This window comes from Oreochromis aureus, linkage group 9 (assembly GCF_013358895.1).
Source record: "Oreochromis aureus strain Israel breed Guangdong linkage group 9, ZZ_aureus, whole genome shotgun sequence".
NCBI classification, from domain to species: domain Eukaryota; kingdom Metazoa; phylum Chordata; class Actinopteri; order Cichliformes; family Cichlidae; genus Oreochromis; species Oreochromis aureus.
The window spans coordinates 35,978,768-35,998,320 of record NC_052950.1 but is presented as its reverse complement, the minus strand read 5'-3'; the positions used below and the strand labels follow the sequence as shown (position 1 = coordinate 35,998,320).

General features: G+C 38.6%; 2 protein-coding genes and 1 pseudogene across 4 annotated transcripts; 2 read left to right on the top strand and 1 right to left on the bottom strand.

Moving 5' to 3' along the window:
• Positions 1–7,712: 7,712 nt before the first annotated feature.
• On the top strand, positions 7,713–13,055 carry LOC120441922. 2 transcript variants are annotated; one of them, XM_039617446.1, is made up of 2 exons: positions 7,713–7,814; positions 10,642–13,055. In XM_039617446.1, the coding sequence occupies exon 2, from the start codon at positions 10,734–10,736 to the stop codon at positions 12,201–12,203; it is 1,470 nt and encodes a 489-aa protein (XP_039473380.1). In that variant the 5' UTR covers positions 7,713–7,814; positions 10,642–10,733; the 3' UTR covers positions 12,204–13,055. The 2 variants fall into 2 exon arrangements, with proteins under 2 accessions (XP_039473380.1, XP_039473381.1); XM_039617447.1 differs by having other exon boundaries at positions 7,721–7,803.
• A 152-nt stretch (positions 13,056–13,207) lies between these two features.
• Positions 13,208–15,333, bottom strand: LOC116318361 (immune-associated nucleotide-binding protein 9-like). Of its 2 annotated transcripts, XM_039617452.1 has the most exons (5): positions 15,256–15,333; positions 14,691–15,118; positions 14,415–14,458; positions 14,234–14,284; positions 13,208–14,056 (listed from the first exon to the last, which is right to left on the bottom strand). In XM_039617452.1, exons 2-5 carry the CDS (start codon positions 14,747–14,749, stop codon positions 13,485–13,487), a joined length of 726 nt encoding a protein of 241 aa, XP_039473386.1. In that variant the 5' UTR covers positions 14,750–15,118; positions 15,256–15,333; the 3' UTR covers positions 13,208–13,484. The 2 variants fall into 2 exon arrangements, with proteins under 2 accessions (XP_039473386.1, XP_039473387.1); XM_039617453.1 differs by lacking the exon at positions 15,256–15,333 and having other exon boundaries at positions 14,691–15,182.
• A 150-nt stretch (positions 15,334–15,483) lies between these two features.
• LOC116318360 lies at positions 15,484–16,673 on the top strand (annotated as a pseudogene).
• The last annotated feature ends 2,880 nt before the right edge of the window (positions 16,674–19,553 follow it).

Genomic DNA, 19,553 nt, shown 5'->3' with positions numbered 1-19,553 from the left:
TTCGAAAATAAACCAAAACATAATAAACTCAAAATGCTGGGTCGAACCGACCCAGAACTGTGAGGAGCCTGGAAAGTTAAACGTCTGGACTCCTTCAAGTTTCTTGAAGACATTTCGCCTCTCATCCAAGAAACGTCTTTAATTCTAAGACCAAATGGTCAAAAGTCCCAGATTCTTGATCCCTATCGGGAGTGTCACTAAGAGATCATGGACCCCCATTTTGATCCTTTTCACACCTGAAGCCAAGGTGTGAAAATGGGTGTCTGTCACAATCAGCCAAGGTTTTGGGTAAACCCATTGTGAGACCTGCCCCCACCCTCTCACATGCTTTACTGAGATCAAATGACTCGAGATCTGAGTGGCCGTTAATGTCAGGGTCCTGGGTCCCCTGACCCAGCATGTTTAGTTCTTTGTGATTTTGTATTATTGTACTCGTGTGAGTTATTCTATCGTTTCTAGTTTTCGATCCCTTGCCCTTCATGTTTCTCTGTGTCCCCTCTGTTCTGTGTAAGTCTGTCTGCATGTTTGAGTTTCCCTCTGTGTCTTTCGGTTCTTAGAGTCCTCTGTCTCATGGTTTGTCTCGGTGTTTCTTAGTTGCTGTCTCCACCGTGTCAAGTTCGCGTCTCTGTGTCATACTTCCTGTTTTACTTTGAAGGTCCGTGTCTTATGTGAATGTGTCCTGCTTTGCTTCCTTGTCTCGTCAGTCCTGATTTCTCCCATCTGTGCCCTCCTTCTGTGTCTCATTCCCCTCGTTACTTCCCAGTGTATTTAAACCCTGTGTTTCTCTGAGTCAGTGTCCATTGCTGTGTGGATCTCCTGGTGTCTCCCTGTAAGTTTAGTGTGTTATTCCCCAGTTTAGTTTATGTTGTATGCTTTCCCAGCCCGTGAATAAAGCTGTGGTTTTGCGTTCATCCCTTGTGTCTAAGAGCCTGAATTTTGGGTCCAATTCCTGCCTGCCACACAGCGATTCACGACAGTTAAGGCCTCTGAGAAGGGATCTCAAAACTGGATTTTAGATGACACAGATGGCAGACATTTGGTGTTGATTTTAGGAGTGCTGCAAGTGGGAGATTGGTAGGGGTTGGTGGATCCTGCCAAGTCCATATGTAGGACTTTGCTCTGGTTTTCTTGAAATTGGTGGACATTTGGAAGGGCATTTTGTTCTCCTATCTGGGCACATTCCTCCCACCATGCTGGCGTTGTTTGGTGTAGCACATGGATGCAAAGGCACTTTTGTATGGTCTGATCACAGGAATGGGGTTGTCCTCACTACATGAAGGGTCATACTGCCTGTTGTTGTTTCCACTCTCTTCTTTTGCTTAAGTGTTTGGTTTCTGGACCTCATTGCGATAGATTTTGTTTAAGTAAATGGTGGTTTTGGTTGTTGGAATTGGAAAGTTGGTGTGGAACTTTCTCACCAGGGGGAAAAGGGGTGGTGGGGGTGATGTATCAGTCTGATCCGATTTTATTTACATACATTTAAATACAGTACCAAATCACAATGATACCGGCAGACACTACTGGTGGCCAGCAAGAAAGCTATAACACGTAAATGGTTAAATGAGGAACCACCAACTGTTTCGGACGGGACAGAAGTAATACAACTATGGAACGACTAACCTTCAAAATAAAAATGTCCATCAAAGGCACAGGAAACGTTCAAAACACAGTTCAGGTGGCTGACCAGAGGATTGCAGCACAGGATACCCGAGAGGATACCTGTGGCTGACCACGCGGAAGAAGGTGGTGGCAGGAGGCCAGCAAGAAGGTCCAAAACAAAACAGGTCAGGGGGCTGGCTGCGCGGAAGCCAGCGGCCGCAACGCAGGCGAAGGAGGTGCAGAAGGCAGCAGTGGTGACTGAGTAGGTCTGGAGGTTGCACACGACAGCGATGACACCCAGCCAGTGGCCTGGAAAGTGGCCGGCGATGTTGAGGCGCTGGACATACATTGGCCGGCGGCATAGCAACCGCAGGACCAGATGAGGCAGGACCAGACGGCGGCAGCGCTGCAGGCGATGGTGGTGCAGGCTAGAAGGGCCCCTCGGACCCTCCAGGTGAGGCAGACAAAGGCTGGAGGGGCCCAGCGGGGACACTGCAGAGTGAACTGGGCCCAGCGGGGACACTGCAGAGTGAACGGGGGGGGGCAGCTAAGCAGGAGAGTGAACTGAAGCTTGTGCAGGTGATAAACCGTTCTCAGAATTCTCAGTCTTTAAATTAGCAGACCTAGTTAGTATAACTCTGGGCTTGAAGGGACCAGAGCAAAAACAGTCATTAGAATTTAATATAGACCCGGAAAAGGCAGTCTCAGTAATTTCAGTCACAGGGGAAACTGGAAATCCACTGTTGTTATTACCACCTGCCACACAAAACATGGCCCCAGAATAAACTGTCCCAACATTGGAAGATGTGGGAAAAGTGTCTCTTTCACTTACCACCACAGGAGTTTGCTCCGCAACTGTGGAGTGTCAGCAGCGTGAGCACCGCTTTCGTCGAGATAAAGGAGGAGAAAAAAGATCCGCCAATCCAACGGACTGGGTTGGAAATCTTCTGCTGGACAGGGTAGTTCCAAGGTAGTGGCTGGGTGCAGATGCAAAGTGTTAAGGATGAAATCCTGTGCAATCGGGGGAAGCAATCCCAGAAGTCACGGAAGCCCGGAAATAAGCCACTGTAACCGGGCCTCCACAGTGCGATGAAACTCCTCCCCTGAATGATCCAGCCAGAATTGGAGAAGATTCTCCACATTGTAGATTATATTGTCTTTAAGCTCCTCAGAAGGATTGAAAGCTGCTGGGTCCATGTTGGTTGGTTTGTAGTGTTACGTCTGCAGTGGCAGACAAGTGGAGGTTGAAAGTAGGACCCAAGATTCAAGCAGCATAGGGAGAATGACGCTGGATGACGCAAGGAAAGAACACAGATGAACCAGCAACGCACATGATAAAACAGGGCTTAAATACACACAGGGCAATCAAGGAATGGGAGACAGGAGGGAGACACGGCTGGGACCTTCAAAATAAAACAGGAAACACACTCTAAACACGCAAACTTAATACAGAGTGTGGAGAGAGAACACAGGAACTTGAAATGTGGAACATGAGAGTACAGAGGACACAAAACACCAGGTAGGATAATCACATACAACCCAACATAAACAAAACCACAGAATATTAACCCTTTAAAACCGGTCAGAGCAGGCACGCTCCATTTTGCGTAACTACTTTTAAATCCCTCTAGAACTTCAACAACGTAAACTAGCGCAATAAATTTTTTTGAATATGAAACTGGAGGAGTTGAACTTACATCTTATGCCATCAGCTTGTCCTAGGTCACGGTTTCCTTCCACATATAGCTTTGCAAAAACTGCATAAAAAGCGCTTGCAGCATCAAAAACATAAAATTCCAGAAACACGCTTTACCGATCCGATCAGCTGTTCGTAACACTTCCTATGTTGAAATAGACGTCAGCGCGAACTATTGCATGTCCGCCATTACCTGCCTGAAACCGGAAGTGACGTCATTTTTGCGGAAATGTAGTTTTTTACCATCAGGGCCTCATGAGCCTATACTGGTGTTTTACACAAGAATTTCACTCGCATGTACTGTACCAGTGTACCTGCACATGTGACGTGACAATAAAGGTGATTTGATTTAAAAGTTATGTTTGACTTTATGACTTGTCGGTGTGTCACTGGGGTTGTGGATTGGTGCATGTCTTGGGCCCTAGCCCTGGCACAGGAAAATTCTCTTTGAAAAGCTAAAACAAATAACAAACAAACAAAAAAAGACAGGGAAAGAATGTCATCAAGATTTTTTTCCTTATTTAAAAGTAAATGTATGTAAAGTTTTTTTAAAATGTATTTTATTTTTTTTATTTTTTTTAAACACACCACAAAAAGTAAGACTAGCAGAACAAGTTTTTCTTTACATTGTAAATGATCCTATGATCATCCACCACAGTTTATCTTCCATGGATCAAGAGTCACGTTTTTTTTTCTTCTCAATTTTTCAATGTTCTTTTTCTCTAAAAAGTCAATTTCCTGCTCTGATGGATGTTTTTGCTTCTGTTTCATTTGCAAAGAGCTTCTTTGCCTTTGTGTTGTGACGTCACAGAAACAGCTTATGAATGTAACTAACACATGAAATTGTTTCCAGACCTGGCTCAAATGTAACTAAAAGGGCTGTGTATTAAAATAGTTGTGATAATCTAAGATTAACACCTTATTATAATTATAGACACCTTTTGGAAAAATTTCCATGCAAATAAGGAACAATGTGCTTCAAAAAATATTATTTTCTCTCTGTGTTAAACATATATATGGCTATTTCAACTGCTTAAGCAATTCAATATGATGCATGGCAAAACAATTTAGTCAGCAGCTTGGTTTTTCTGAAGTAGGTAGGTTTTTTGGCCAGCCTTCCCCCCTACTGATGATGCTAATTCTTGCAATTAGCTTCATAAAGTTTGAACAAACTTCATAAAGTTTGTTCTCCAAATGTGATATATACACCAGAAGTGTCAGTGGGAATAAAACATAAAAAATAGATTACCTGTCATTAAAAACGTTTTCTTTTTTTTAATACTCTAGTTTGTGTAGGTAATGGCGAGGATGAATTCAATGATGTAGTGTTGTCTTTTGTAAATGATTGTAATTGTGTAGTAATATAATTTTAAATATTCCTTCTTTGTTTTGTTTTATCATTGTTCTTTGTTGTCCAGAATTAGAATATGGTTTGGCATTTTATAGAAATTTAACCTGTCATTTAATCATGTGAATAAATCAAAAAAAAAAAAAAAAAAACCTTGGTTACTTGTAAAGAAAACATTGTGAGCCTAATTATTGAGAATGACACTGAATTGTCTCTCCTGTTGTGTATCATGCTGGTGGTATTATAGCTTTTATTTCATTCTCCAAGTTTCAAGACTCTGGGTGTACTAATGATCCATAAAACAGATAGTAAACAATTTTTCCAAAGTTTTCCGATCCCCTATTTTGATAGCTATTCTGGTCTATGTCTTGTATCTAGTTAACTTGATTACCTTGATTGCCATTGCCTGTTGTTATACAGCTGTTTCCACTCCCCTCCATTTGCCGTCTGTGTGTTTCTATGTATTTATACATTAGACTTTATGGGATGATGTGTCTGTTTGTTTTTCATTTTCTCATTCATAAAGCTCAGATTTAATTTAAATATTTGTAGAAAGTTAGTTTTAAAAGAAATTGTGATAACAGTTAGATGTGAGTTTCCTATTTTTTTTCTTAACTTCAGAGATTGTACGGTCATCCTGTAGTCATTACAAAACACGGAGATTACAGCAGCGAAGTATTATCAGCTAATACTAAAATTTATGTCTACATCTCTGTGGCTCTGTTGACTGTAAAGCACACATCAGACTCCCTGTTTGTTTGAAGTGCAAAAATTTACTGTACAGGACTTTAGCAATCTCAATTGCAATCAGACTTGTCTAAGATAAAACATCAGACACAACATTAACATTTGTTGTGCTGTAGCTCAGGTCACCTACTAACCGGAAGGATCGTGGTTCAATCCTAGCCTGCTCCAGTCTGCATGTCAAATATCCTTGGGCAGGATACAAACCCCAGGTTGCTCTCTGATGCATCCATCGGCGTGAGAATGTGTGAATGAATGTTAGTTAGTTAGACAGCACTAAAAACTTAGAAAACTGCTTGTGTGATTGGATGAAGGAACGAGTTGCCTAAAGTGCTTTGAGTGCTCAGATAGAGTAGAAAAGCACTATATAAGAACCAGTCCATTTACCATTTACCATAATTATTCACACTAATGGAAAAATGCCTCTCGTAGTTGGAATTTGGAGATCGTGAACCTGTCCTTTTTTTACTTAAATGTGAAAACATTGCTGGACTCTGTTTACTAGCATACTAGTAATAGTCAATCTGCGGTATGGCTGTAAGAGCCATCATCTATGAGTGAGCTGAGATAGCAAGTGGCTGAAATTAGTGAAACTTAACATGCTCTGGTCTCAAATTAGGGATCAAATATGAAATTACTGCCTGACCATCATTCCTGGAAGTTCCCTCATACCTCTGTGCACAAACAGGAGAGTCTAAAGTTTTAAATAGGCTCTAAAATCTTTGTTTCCCTGCTGAGAATCAACAATAAACATACATTCTTAGATGCAGCTTTATTTCTTTATTACTATTTATAATATTTTTTTCTGTTGTCAGCAAATAATTTATAACACTTTTATTGTTTATATTTATTCTTAACTTTCAAACCCTTAAAAAGCACTGCGTCTGCATGTGACAGAAACAAAACTAAACCTGGGTAAAGCAGGTTATGTTCAAAGTTTTGATTTATGATCAGTTTTAATGTGGAGTGTTTTCTTCACAGCATCTTTTAAATATATTATAGTTTATCTGCTAGTGCAATACATTTTACATGTGACATTTGTTAAGCCAGACCGTACCAAAGTGCATCTATTAACTGATTTTAGAAAGTTTATAAAAGTTAAATATATTAAGTTATATATACGGTATAACATCTGTCCACATCTCCTTTATCAGCATGTGACAGTAGACTTTAATGATTAAATGTATCTAGTTAAAAGCTTTAGAGCTCTTAGAAATAAACAATTAAATATTGCATTTTACTGATGTGTTGATATGTTTCATACTCTTTTTTTTACATCTATTTTTAATAACCATTTGATAAAGCCCCTTATAGATTTGGGCAAAATCAAATGGGCCTCCAACAATATGTTGTTAACCCTGGTTTAACAAGTTGATCTTCATCGCCAATGTTAGGGTAAATTAATCCAGATAACACAGAGAACCTGGGTATGTTGTAATTTACTGTCCACTTTTAGGGGGACTTGTTGTTTGATATTTGTGATTGTTTCGCATTTCTCTGATGCTGAACTGATAGACTTCACATGAATTAGTTTTACAGGAAGACTAAGTTTAGATTTTTATATCCTTCTGTATAAAAACCTCAGATGAACTAATTTGTGTATTGTAAACCGAACCAAACTTATTTTATTAATCACTATTATTCATAGTTATTTATTATTATACTTAAACATCACACGGAGGGTGGGGGGGGAATTCCAAAGCTCCTGCTAAGGACACTTTGTTCTCAGTAACAGACCTGTTTGACTACAAGTTACAAAATAGTTGCATTCCTTCACACAACAGCACACACGCACTGCAGTTATTCAGTTTGAGATTCACGTGTCTTTCGGTTTTATCAGCTTTGTAAATAGAAATAGATTTGCTCTACTAATGTTGTTTGTTTTTTCTGTTTCTTTTGCTTCCTCTGCTCACAATTTAAAAATCCTTCAGCCATAATGACCAACTGTAAATGCAAAAGATTATCCAGCTTTCCCAGCCACTTGGATGATTTTAACTAATTTTAAACAGATGATGAAAATAATAAAATATACTAGGGGAGCTCTTTCTTTGTAATAGGCTTGTACTTCTACAGACACTGAAGACATTCCTGTTACAATGTGACTCTTACCGATCACAGCAGGGCTTCATTCCATGGTGTTAGTAAGGTATGAAGGTATGACTGTAGGTTCTCTGTCTGACTCACTGCAGCCCTGCTCATTCTTTACATTATCATCAGTGTCTGTCTGCCCATCTGTCTGAAGCTACGTCAGAAATATGTGGGTGGGTCCATGGAGTCTGTAATTAACAGAGGAAACAAAACCAAATTTCCATCTTGTAGATTATATTTTACAGGTCTGATGTCGCTAACGTCAGACTGACTGCAGTGGAACATCCCAGTGAAGGAAGAAAAGCAGGACTGAATCTGTCCTACAAAGGTAAACACCAGGTAAGGATGTGATAGAAACAGCCAGAGTATGATCATTTTAGCTTTCAGATTCAATTTTACAGCATTCTCATTAGAATAGCCTACGACTTCACAATTACAATTTAAATATGAACAGTGAGAGTAGGCTTAGTGAGGCTTCTGAGAATAAACTGTTTTTAGTGTCACAACAGTGGCTCTTTTGTGACCTGATTTACCACAGTAACTTATGTATACGTCACCTGTTGGTGAGCAGGTTATGTTCAAATTTCCCTCCTTTGTGGCAAATAAAATGGCAACAGAACAATGTGAAGAAATGGTCACTTAATATTTGCCTGTTATTAAAGGCCAGGGTCACCTTTTAAACACGTATTTATGGCGGTTACACAAATTGTGAAAGTAATTATTAAACCTAACCAAGAAAATGGTGGAAACATTAAATATTTCACGTTGGTTTTCTCGCGGTAACAGAGGACTTTTAAAATGCTGCAGTTAATAAGTCATAGAGTTAACCCAGAATAATCAGCAACTTTATGTGTGCTGACCAAGAGCGTAGATTTGATACTGAATTGTCCCCACCAATAATTTGATCTCTTCCAGTTAAGAAAAACAAAACCGATAGCAAGAAAAAAAAAACGATCTGTCAATGTCTCATTCACCTAGCGGTGCACAAAGAGTTAAATTAGGTTCTCTACTGGAGTCCTACGTTATGTGACAAATATGGCCAATGTGATTGGCTGTGCCTTTCGGGGAGCTCTCTTTAGTTTTAGCAGCAGCAAGCCTGCGCTGCGATGACCTGCAAGGAGGAGAGGAGGATGGCAGCAAAAAGAACCAGAATGTAAGAAAGTATTTTTCAAAGAAACCTGTAAGTCACTTAAAGTCAAGTTCTCTCATAAAATGTGTCCGTCATAATAACGTTACAGGATATGCTAGGCCCAATTTTTCTGGGAGAATCCCGAATTTCAGTGCCCTTCCCGAAAATTTCCCGGAGCCACCATTCTCCCAAATTTCTTCCGTTTTTCCACTCGGACAACCAAATTGAAAAACCATATCCCAGATTAGCCCAGCCAATTCCAGTTTCCAACAATGGCTACTACTACTGCAGCTACTTAGTTTTAGTATTACTCTTATTACTCTTTCTGGGTCGCAAAATAAACTTTTAATATATTTTCAGGTGAGAATGTAGCTGTGTAAACTTCAAATATCTGAGCCGGGGAGAACAGCAAATTCCGGGCACATCGTTTTAGGCTTTGGTCCACATCAGTCTAAAATTGTTTGTAACCATTAATATTCTGTTGCCATGTCCATCAAGAGAGACTGGACAGTATATGTAAAACCAATATACCAGCAGTTCATCTCAGTTAACGAGAGGAGCAGGCATGTGTTTGGCTCCTTCACATAGTGGACATTGAGTTGTTGTGTGGGACACCAGTAGTCCATGTCTGTTGCTGTAACAGTAGTTCATGTTTAGAATAAAAAATCCCAGCTCACTGATTTGATCGGGACAATAGTGTGCGTAAAATGTTGCGTAATTTTGCTGAGAGATCTTTTACTTTGTGGTAATCTTAGATGAGTAGTTTTATGGCCAAAACCCACCAGGTCATTCAGTGTTCCCTTAGTGCTAATGTATCAGAGATGTTGGTGTACTATAACTGAAGTAATGTTGTTAAGTCCTTAAAGTCAAATTCTTTTATTGTCATGACTGTATTTGAAGCTATTTTTATTTTTGTATGATACCTGATTTATATGGAATATGGCTGAAGTAAACTAAAGCCTAAAATACTTCGTCAGTCATTTGTTTAACAGTAATTTAACATTATATAATTCACATATAAAACTATGAATTGTGATTTTAAATGGTTCAAAAGCATGTAGAATAGCACATGTAGGCAACTATATTTCTCCTTTTTTTATTAAGAAGCAAAGACAAAAAGGAAAAAAGAAACAGGTCAGGGTTCGGTGGTGAATCATCCGTCCCCAGCAATGCCAAAACCAAATCTACGCCCTTGGCGCTGACACTTCACGGCTGAGTTGCTGATGCTCCTAAATGTTTCCTACTTTCAATAACACCTCTTTCAGTTGATTGTGGAAGATTTAGGTTCGCTGACTATTTTCCTCAGTGGCATACTATTACAGTGCTACACTTACTCATTCACGGAGCTCAGCTGCACTCTGGACATCAAAACCCACACCTGCACGTTATATGCAAACTTCCTTTAAAAAGCTAAAAACGGGGGAATATCATCAAGAACATCTAATATTTTCCTTATTTAACCCTTTCAGTAGTGGTCAGTACAGTGGACTGTTTTCTTATATTTGTTTCAGTGTTGATTGTTTACTTGCACTAGTTTATTGTGAGGCACTTTGGTATACCGTTGGTTTTTTAAATGTGCTAAATAAATAAAGTTGTATTGTATTGCACATAAACCACTACAAAAGAAACTGATGCCGTTATATTTCTTATATTTGTTACATATGTTGTTACAAAAATATTTTTGTGATGTTATAATTTTTACACAGTATATATTATTTATTTGTTTGTCAAATTCATAAGTCAAAATGTATGTTGTTCACAGAGTGGATAAGTTAAAAAAAACTCATTGAGAACTACATGTTTTCAAAGTTCAAAAATCTTTTTTTATGCCTAAAGATGAATAAAAACACTTAAAAGAAATCCTGATTGATGTTGTCATAATTCATGCATGAAAGTATTAATACTAAATGTATTAAAAACCTTTTTTTCTTTTTTCTTTCTTTTTTTTTTTTTTTTTTTTTTTTTTTTACCTTTTTTTAATTGTCTTTTTAAACATTAAAGTTAAAACTTAATTCAAATGTATATTTTTGGAAACAGGAAACTGATGAGTACAAGCAGACCTGAACAGAAGACCATAAAGAAGCATCTTTAAAGAAGGTTCAACAGGCATACATTAAACATAAGAGAAGATGTTTAAGAAACTTTTTTCAGTGAAGAAAAGAAAAGCGAAAGAATTGCATAAAGTCAAAAATGAACCACCCAGTCAAAGATCTGCAGAAGCAGGAGAAGAAAATCGCTCACATGGTGAAGACATGGAGGATCCTGTAGGAGGAGCCTGCTGCTCAGTTCCCAGAAGGCCATCTCAAATCCTACCGGACAACTCTCCTGTCTTGGGATCACGTCTCTTCCCATACAGAACATGGTCCTCTTCTAGGCTGTCTCCACGCATTAAATTAAATAGTCATCACTGCAATATCGGTGATGATGAAGTTATGGAGAAAGAAACTGTTATATGGCGATCCAAACCATTAGCAGCAAGCTTACCTGACATGAGGTTAAAGGAGTTTACACCGGGCATCACTGCTGATGGGTCTGATGATAAAACCTACCTGTTCCAGTGCTCCTGTGCAGGCCTGTACCAGTGCAGTGTGACCGGCCTGGTGTTTGTCATGAAGGGAGAAGGAGAAGTGGTTTACAGGACTGTCCCTTGGTACATGAGGCTGCTGACCCAACACCACAAGAAGCCTGCAGGACCCCTGTTTGACATCAGATGTCAGCAGCAGTCTGTGTGTCAGCTTCATCTCCCACACAGTGAGATCATCTCCACAGGTGGAGGTCAGTTCTTGCAGGTCACTGAGGTGAATGATGAGGGCATCGAGTTCATCACCCCTCACCAGATAACAAAAACTCACGTTGTTGTAAACATCACAGGCTTTTCTTATTACGGCATTGTCAATAATGAAGACTCTCCCCCTGACCCAGTCCAAGCTTTGGTTCTGCTCTTCTACAAACCCCCAGTTGATCCTGATCCCAGGTCTGTCCTCAGTGTGTTGTTGGTGCCGAGGAACATCAAGATCCAAGATGTCAAAGAGAAGAGGAGGGAATTAATTGGAGAAGAGACATACATAGACATACCCTCTAAATGCAATCTGCATCCAAAGCAGCTTTACTCTCTTTCCACCGTTCCTGATGATGGCCTGATTGTAGTTCAACCAAGTGAAACAGTGTTTGATGACGTGTCCCTTGACAATCCTGTCCCATCCTTCCAAGTGATTTTTAATAGACTCATTAGCAATATTAACCTGAGTCTGACACACCAGAGCAGCTCCAGCTGTGTCTGGGAAAGTGAGGTTTGTCTTTTGCCCAACAGAATGAGAAGCATGATTCTCTCTTCAAATAAGAAGCTGTTAAAAGTACGGAGCTTGTTCATTGATAAGATATCAGAACCTGTTCTCAACAGTCTGCTCGACAAACTGCTGGAGAAAAATGTGATAACTGATGCTGAGAGGGAGGCAGCAGATGCAAAGAAAAAGAGAAGGAAAATAGCTTGTTTTGTTTTCGATACTGTGAGGAGGAAAGGTGAAGATGCCATTTTAGAAATGATTGAGTCTCTTTGTGAGCTCGATTCCTTCCTCTGCAGGAATCTTGGGTTGCTATGACATTATTATCTTGACCTCCAGTAACACAGTGAGGAATTTTGGAGGAATTTTTGACCAGGACATGTCCTTGAATGCACATATGAAAGCTACATACGTCAGCTTTCTTTCATTTTCACAATTTCTCTAAAATTAGGCACTGAAAAACTAGTTCATGCATTTATTACTTCTAGGCTGGACTACTATAATTCATTATCATCAGTATCATTAACTTCCTGAAAATCCTTCAGTTAATCCAAAATGCTGCAGCAAGAGTACTGACAGGGATTAGAAAGAGAAACCATATTTCTGCTTTCACCCCATTATATTCAGCCTCTTCTTAATGACCTCATAATGCTATTTCACCCCATTAGATTCACTTCTCAGACTGCAGGCCTACATGTAGTTCCTAAAGTAGAATGAGAAGCAGAGCCTTCAGCTTTCAGGCCCCTCCTCTTCTTCACTTACGTTCTGGTTTTATCCACAATATGGTAATACACCGTTCTGTATTTAATCATTATCTACTGGCTGCCGGGATCATTCCCTCTTCCACATCCCTGCTCGGCGTAGACTTCTCCTGTTAGGTCTGCTTTCACAGGCCTCACTGACTCAGACACTTATCCCCATGAATGAAGCAAGACACTCAGAGCTCAATCCATTTTAACTTGCAAGGCAAGCCAGTCTGGTCAGCATCTTGAAGGTACAAGCTCCCCACCTGACCCCAGCCAACTTCAAATTCCAGCCTTCCCACGCAGTCTTTTGTTGAGTGAACACACAAACACCTCATTGTAAAACCTCTATGGTGTGTCAAGTTAAAGGCACCGTGTATGCATGTGTGAGTGTATCTGTGCTTGTATACATGACTTCCTGGTTACAACCGTTTAACAACGTCTGTAGTTATAAGTCATACTTTAATAAATTATGATTTCTGGTGTTTTTTTCTTTTTAAAAAGATGCAAAGATCCACTGAATGTAGCAAAAAGCCATATTTTGAAATTTTGATCACATTTTCATTAATAAACAACAAATTTCAACCATTTTTTTATTGATCACTCTCACACAAATATTTTACAGCAGTTCACAATAACAAATAATAAAAGACAAAATCCAGCCACCAATTTCAGAAAAAGGTTCATTTACAACTATAACCATCTCCGATTTAATGCTGAAAAAAGGATTAAAAAAGCAGCGCTAACTTTAAATGTATGACTAATGAGAAAAAATCATCTCAAGGTCTTGTTTATTCATATTTATATTCAAAATAAAAGATCCAATGTTTTTTGGTATGATTTTCAATGATACGTTCTACTGTTTTGACAAAGCGATTGCTAGGTTCATTAATTTTTCCACTTGGCATGAATGTGACATGTTCTCAAAGAGGACACACCTGTTGCCACACTTTTGAATTATTTCCTTCAGAGCAGGTTGGCAGCGATGCAGAAAATCATCCAGGCTCATTCGTGCATGCTTCAAGTCATCGCCTCGGGTGAACAGTATAACAGTTTTTTCTCTAACTTTGCTCCCAAAAGCTTTTTCTAACTTTTTTAGTATGTCTCTCTCACCATCTGTGAATCTGCTCACATGCATCACAAGTACAATCACACAAGGTTTTGACTCGCAAAGCTTTTTGCACCGTTTTACATGTTTGTCCCTAACTGATGATGGCATTTCATCATCAAAGATGTCTGGAGTATCAATCACACGCACATGTATGCCATTCATTTCTCTTTGTTCCACCTGACATTCTGTGGTGACTGAAGATGAACTGGATGTGGACAGGAAAGCTTCCCTCCCAAGAATGGAGTTTGCACTTGCACTCTTTCCAGTGCCTGCCATTCCCACCAGAACAAGGTTCACATTGGTGATGGTGCACTTTCCTGCATTGTTGAAGAAGAAAAGGAACATATTATATACTGAAAATAAAAAAAATGTTATTATTTTAATTTGTTTAAAAACATGCATGCACTGCTATGATCAGAATGTCCACAAACACTTTTATACTTTAGCACAGATTTTTGTAATTAATACTTGTGCAAGTTTGAAAACATGTCTACTTTTTGAAGTCATCATAGGGTCCTCATAGGTGTTGTTGCTAAATCTGCCACCTGAATAGAAAGGCCAAATAAGAGAATTTGTAAGTATCCATTAAATCTTTCAGTTCTTTCTTAATTAATTAAACACCCTTCAGTGAACATCGGTCCTGTGTCGTAATACCGAGGAAAGATTGTGCCTTACCTTTCATATCCATTTGATGTTGTGACTCAGGGTTGTAATCAGTTCTGTAGTTTAGTAAAAACAAATTGAGTGATTGGGAGGCTGCTTCCTTTTGTATTATTTAGTGTAACACTATAACTACAATGAAACCATAACACAGTGAATATGTATTACTTTACAAACCGAAACCGAACATTTGTCCTAATGTACACTGTAAAATCACCTCAATGTTCTTATCATGAGAATATCAAATCCCAAATAATCAGTCAGTATACATTTGAGATTTTTGAACCTTACCTCATATTTGTCTCTTTCATTTTCACCACATCGTTCAGCTGAGTGAAAAACTGCAGCATTGTGTAGCATCTGAATGGGTAATCTGTAGTAGTTGTGATTCCAGGCAGCACAACTATGAACTCATCTCTAGGTTTTCCAGTGACCTTGTTCAGATTTCCTATATACTGGCTGCCACACACGATCTACTGAAAACTCATTCTCCACCATCAACAAACACATGTCAGGGACCGGATTCTCCAGAAATGACTATTTTATGGCATTATTTGTGTCTGATATACATGTGAACACAAACTTGTCATCTTGATAAATCTCTCAGTTTTTCAGAGCCCCTGTTTCAGAGAGCTTAATCGCGTCTTTCCCCAGGATGATAGTTATCAGGGATTTTTTCAGATAATCCACATTTCCCAGAAGAACAACTGAAATCTTGTCTGTGAACAAAAAATAGAAATATCTTTTCCTCTGATACTTTCATAAACCACAAACATATGTAAACACATTTCTCAAACACTGATAGTGTGTGTGAGACACGAAAGTTAAAAAAAAAAAGATTACATCTAAGACTTACTGTGAGACATCGCCCTTCAATACAATGCAGCAATCAGTAAAAGACAAGCTGTGTGTATCCGCTGGCTGTGCTGCTCTCTGTCTGCATTATACAGAACTAAACCTGACACGCCTCCCGTATGCAATATGCAAATGCTGCAGGTGTGTCAGCTTTGGATCTATAAATAAACATTACGTTTCTCCTCATTTTTCATTTCTCACCTGTGAAGAAACAACACTTAGAGAAAGTATGGCATTTTCACATGGTAAGCAATAGATTTAATTTGTTCAGTTTATAGCTAATTTCCGGTTAAGTGAAAACTGATTTATTTACACCGAGCTATTTAGATACTCTGACCAAAAAACATAAACTAAATGTCTCACAATTTCTGTTGCAGGTCCTGATTTGAGAATTGTGATGATTGGAAAAACTGGTGTGGGCAAGAGTGCTGTCGGAAACACCATCCTGGGAGGAGAATATTTCAGATCTGAACCCAGTGCAGAGTCAGTTACTACGACTTGTACAAAACAAGTGGTACAGTGGGGTAATAGAGTGGTTAGTGTAGTAGACACACCAGGGATCCTGGACACTTCAAGATCTGCAGAATTCATAAAAAGAGAAATTGTGAGATGTGTTGAAGTCTCCTGCCCAGGCCCCCATGTGTTCCTGCTGGTCATCCAAGTCGGTCGATTCACCAAAGAGGAGAAAAATGCTGTGGAAGCCCTGCAGGAGCTGTTTGGTCCACAGGCTAACCGCTACATGATTGTCGTGAACTTGGAACCAAGACCATGTACGTGAATCCACACCAGATCTACAGCGAGTCATCCAAAGATGTGGAAACAGGTTTCACGTTTTCGAAAACCATAGCAGTGACAGCCAGCAGGTGGTGGAGCTCTTCAGGAAAATCGATAACATGGTGGATGTAAACGGGGGCACATGCTACACAAATGAAATGTACAGAGAGGTCGAGGCTGCACAGACCAGTGGACATGGAATATTTAATTATATATTCCTCGCTCTACTGCAGCAACGTATCATGGAATTTCTTTACATTCTTGGGAGAGATTAGATTACTGTAGTAAATCATATAAACATTAGAATGAGTGTAGTTAAAACAGGACAGCATCTTTGCATCAAAATGTAACATCTGATTGAAAACATTTAATGTGTAGACAGCTGTGTAGCATTAATTCTCTTTGGTTTGCCAGAAAAAAAATCTAATGAAATATCCTTGGGTGCTGATGAAGAAATAAATGGTTTTAAAAAATGTAATAATGATCATAATAGAGGTGTCATGCCATTAAGAAAATGTTTCTTGTACCTGCTTTAAATGCTGTAGTAGGCTTTTATTCATGGTGGTGTGATCTGTCTGAACTAAAGTTTGTGCCCTTTAAGTTTCTTTCTTAATGAAATGTGTTTGCCTTAATGCTTGATTTTGATTTTATTTCAAACATGAATATGAAATAAAAAACAATATATAGCTAATCATCAAATGTGAACAGTTTTTTATTCCAAATTAAATAAAATAACAAATAAAGATCTTACGCAGCCAACTGCCTTACAAAAATTATATCAGTATATTTCTAAATCCCCGTTTTTAGACTCCACCAAATAATAAGAAAGAAAGAAAATATCATCCCAATACACTAGCAGAACTGTATAAATGGATAAAGCATAACAAACTGATCAGAAAGGATGTTACTTGTTATTTAATAAAAGATTTTCCGAGCAAATTAACTCCAGCTTCATTTGAGTGATGTTAATTTTGATACACACACACACACACACACACACACACACACACACACACACACACACACACACACACACACACACACACACACACACACACACACACACACACACCTATATATGTATATATACAGAGAAAAAACATTAAATCTGAAGATGTGTCCCAATGTTTGACTGGTACTGCTTGTATACAGTGTTGGGAAGGTTCCTTTTAAAATTGTCACGGTCCTGGGTCGTTTTGGCCCAGCATTTTCAGTTCTTACATTCCTTTGTATTATGGTTTGGTATTCTGATCCTTTTGTTATGCTTTGTTTATAAGTATTATTCTTGTGAGGGTTGTTCTTGAGTTGTGTCTCATGTTTAGTATAGGTTCACTTCAGTGTCAATCTGTCTGTTTCTTGTGTCCTCTTTTATTCTGAAAGGTTGTACCTCATGTCAGTGTGTCTTATTTTGCTCCCCATGTCTCGTTAGCCCAAACCTTCCCAGCTGTGTCTCCCTCCTGTTTTCCATTCCTTGATTACTCCCCTGTGTATATAAGCCCTGTGTTTTACTGTGTTCCCTGTCGCATTGTACCCTCAACTAGCTGTGTGTTCTGCTTCTGTGTTTCTGGGGTTTAGTCACCAGCTCTCATTTAGCATTTCAGTTCCAGTTGTTTTGTCCTCCAATGTGTTTTTGTTGTCTTTAGGTGAGTTTTGTTAAGTAGAGGTTTTTTTCCCCAGCAATAAAGCTGCGCTTTAAGTTTCACTTCCGTGTCTGAGTCCTGCATTTTGGGTCCACCACTCCTACTTGCCTGCCTGCCACACAGCCCACCATGAGAAAAATGTACTGAATACATGAATACACACAAGCCGTTACGTTACTCAATGAGAGAAATGTATGCTCAATACTTTGGATTACATAATATACTGTCATGCTTTTTACAATAACATGAATGTACTATCACTTTGTAATTTATTACTATTACTGAAGATTATTCGCCATAGCAATACCAACTAGATTTTTAAATCTTAATATAAAATGAGTAACTGTAGGTGGACATTAGGTAAAGCTGCACTTTTTGCAGCGATCTCGTATAGAAAACTATTCTGCCCATATATAAAACAGGTCCGTGGCTCCAAACAGTAGTAAAGGGACCTCTGGCTAATACGTCGGGTTCCGTGTCGGGCTGGTAGCTGAAAACTAGCTTTACTTTGTTGTCTGGGTCAACTTTGCTTGCGAGAGACAAGCAGTTTTGTTTGGGTTTCCACCAGCGTGGAATTACCAAAAATAAAGTGGGGAAAGCCTAACATAAGAAACAGGAATATACCGCTGTGTCATCCATTTATTTCAACAAAGTAACTGTATTCTGATTATCACCTTTTCAAACAGTAACTATAAAGGAATACAGTTGGTCATATTTTGCATTTCAAATAAATAATGCCGGTACATGTATTCTGTTACTCCCCAACCCTGCTTTTATATCACAACAACAATTCTGGGTTACCAAATCCAGCTTTGACAAGCTTTAAATCAGGAACTCAAATTTCAGGAGCTAGGTTTTTCATTAGCATGACAGTACAAAAATCCTATACTGTAGCTGGAAAATCACCAGCCACCAACAAGTGAACACAAGGGTAAACCTGCAGTCTCAAATTAAATATGTTAAATATTGTAAAGAATATTATTCTAATGAAATAGTCTGATAAAATATGTGCCATTTAACTTTTTAAAATGTTTTTAAAAAATTTTAAAATTTCCAATCAGCTGTTCATAACACTTCCTACGTTGGAATAGATCTCAGTGCGAACTATCGTTTCTGGGATGCTTGGAACTTAAATTGCACTGCTGGAAATAGTTTATTTTGATGCACATACTGTTTTCTTTGCAAGTTTGCATTGTAATATTTATTTTCATTTTTCCTGCAGTATATATAATTTGTGTATCTCAAAAATAAAATTATAAAGACACTCAAAATAAATTTGTTGTTGTTGTAAACTATTTTTGCAACTTTTTTGTATTTAAAGTTTTGAGGGATATCCCACTGAAATTTCTCTAACTATAAATATATGTAAATAAAAAACCAACTAAAAATGCATTTAAATTTTTTTGTAGTTTATTGTACATTTTTGAAATTTATATAATTAATACAGACTTAATACATACATATTATTACAATTTGGGCTATAATGGCTGTATTGATGTAAAGCAACTTGAAGTGGTCCCAAAAATGGCTCTACAACATGTAAAAAGATAAGCTCTGCTGGGCTTGGTTCTATGATAGGTCTTAAAGGGTTAAAAACACAAGTTAATAAATATAGAATTACTAATAGTTGTGTTGTTTTCATTTGTCTACTGTCATTTTTGATTTCCTCTGCCTTTAGGATTGCAAGTATCCAGGGTCAGAGGAGGGAGTGAGTGGGAAGGACACTGCTGCTACTTGACCCTGGTTTGCCCTCATGGATGAGGTGACAGAACAGAGGCCTTCCATGAGACCTCCTGTCCTAATTTTCTCAATCCCGGAGGACTCTCCAGTACGGAGCCCTGCAATGGACATGGGAGAAAAAAAAAATTCAAGATGAACTTTTGTG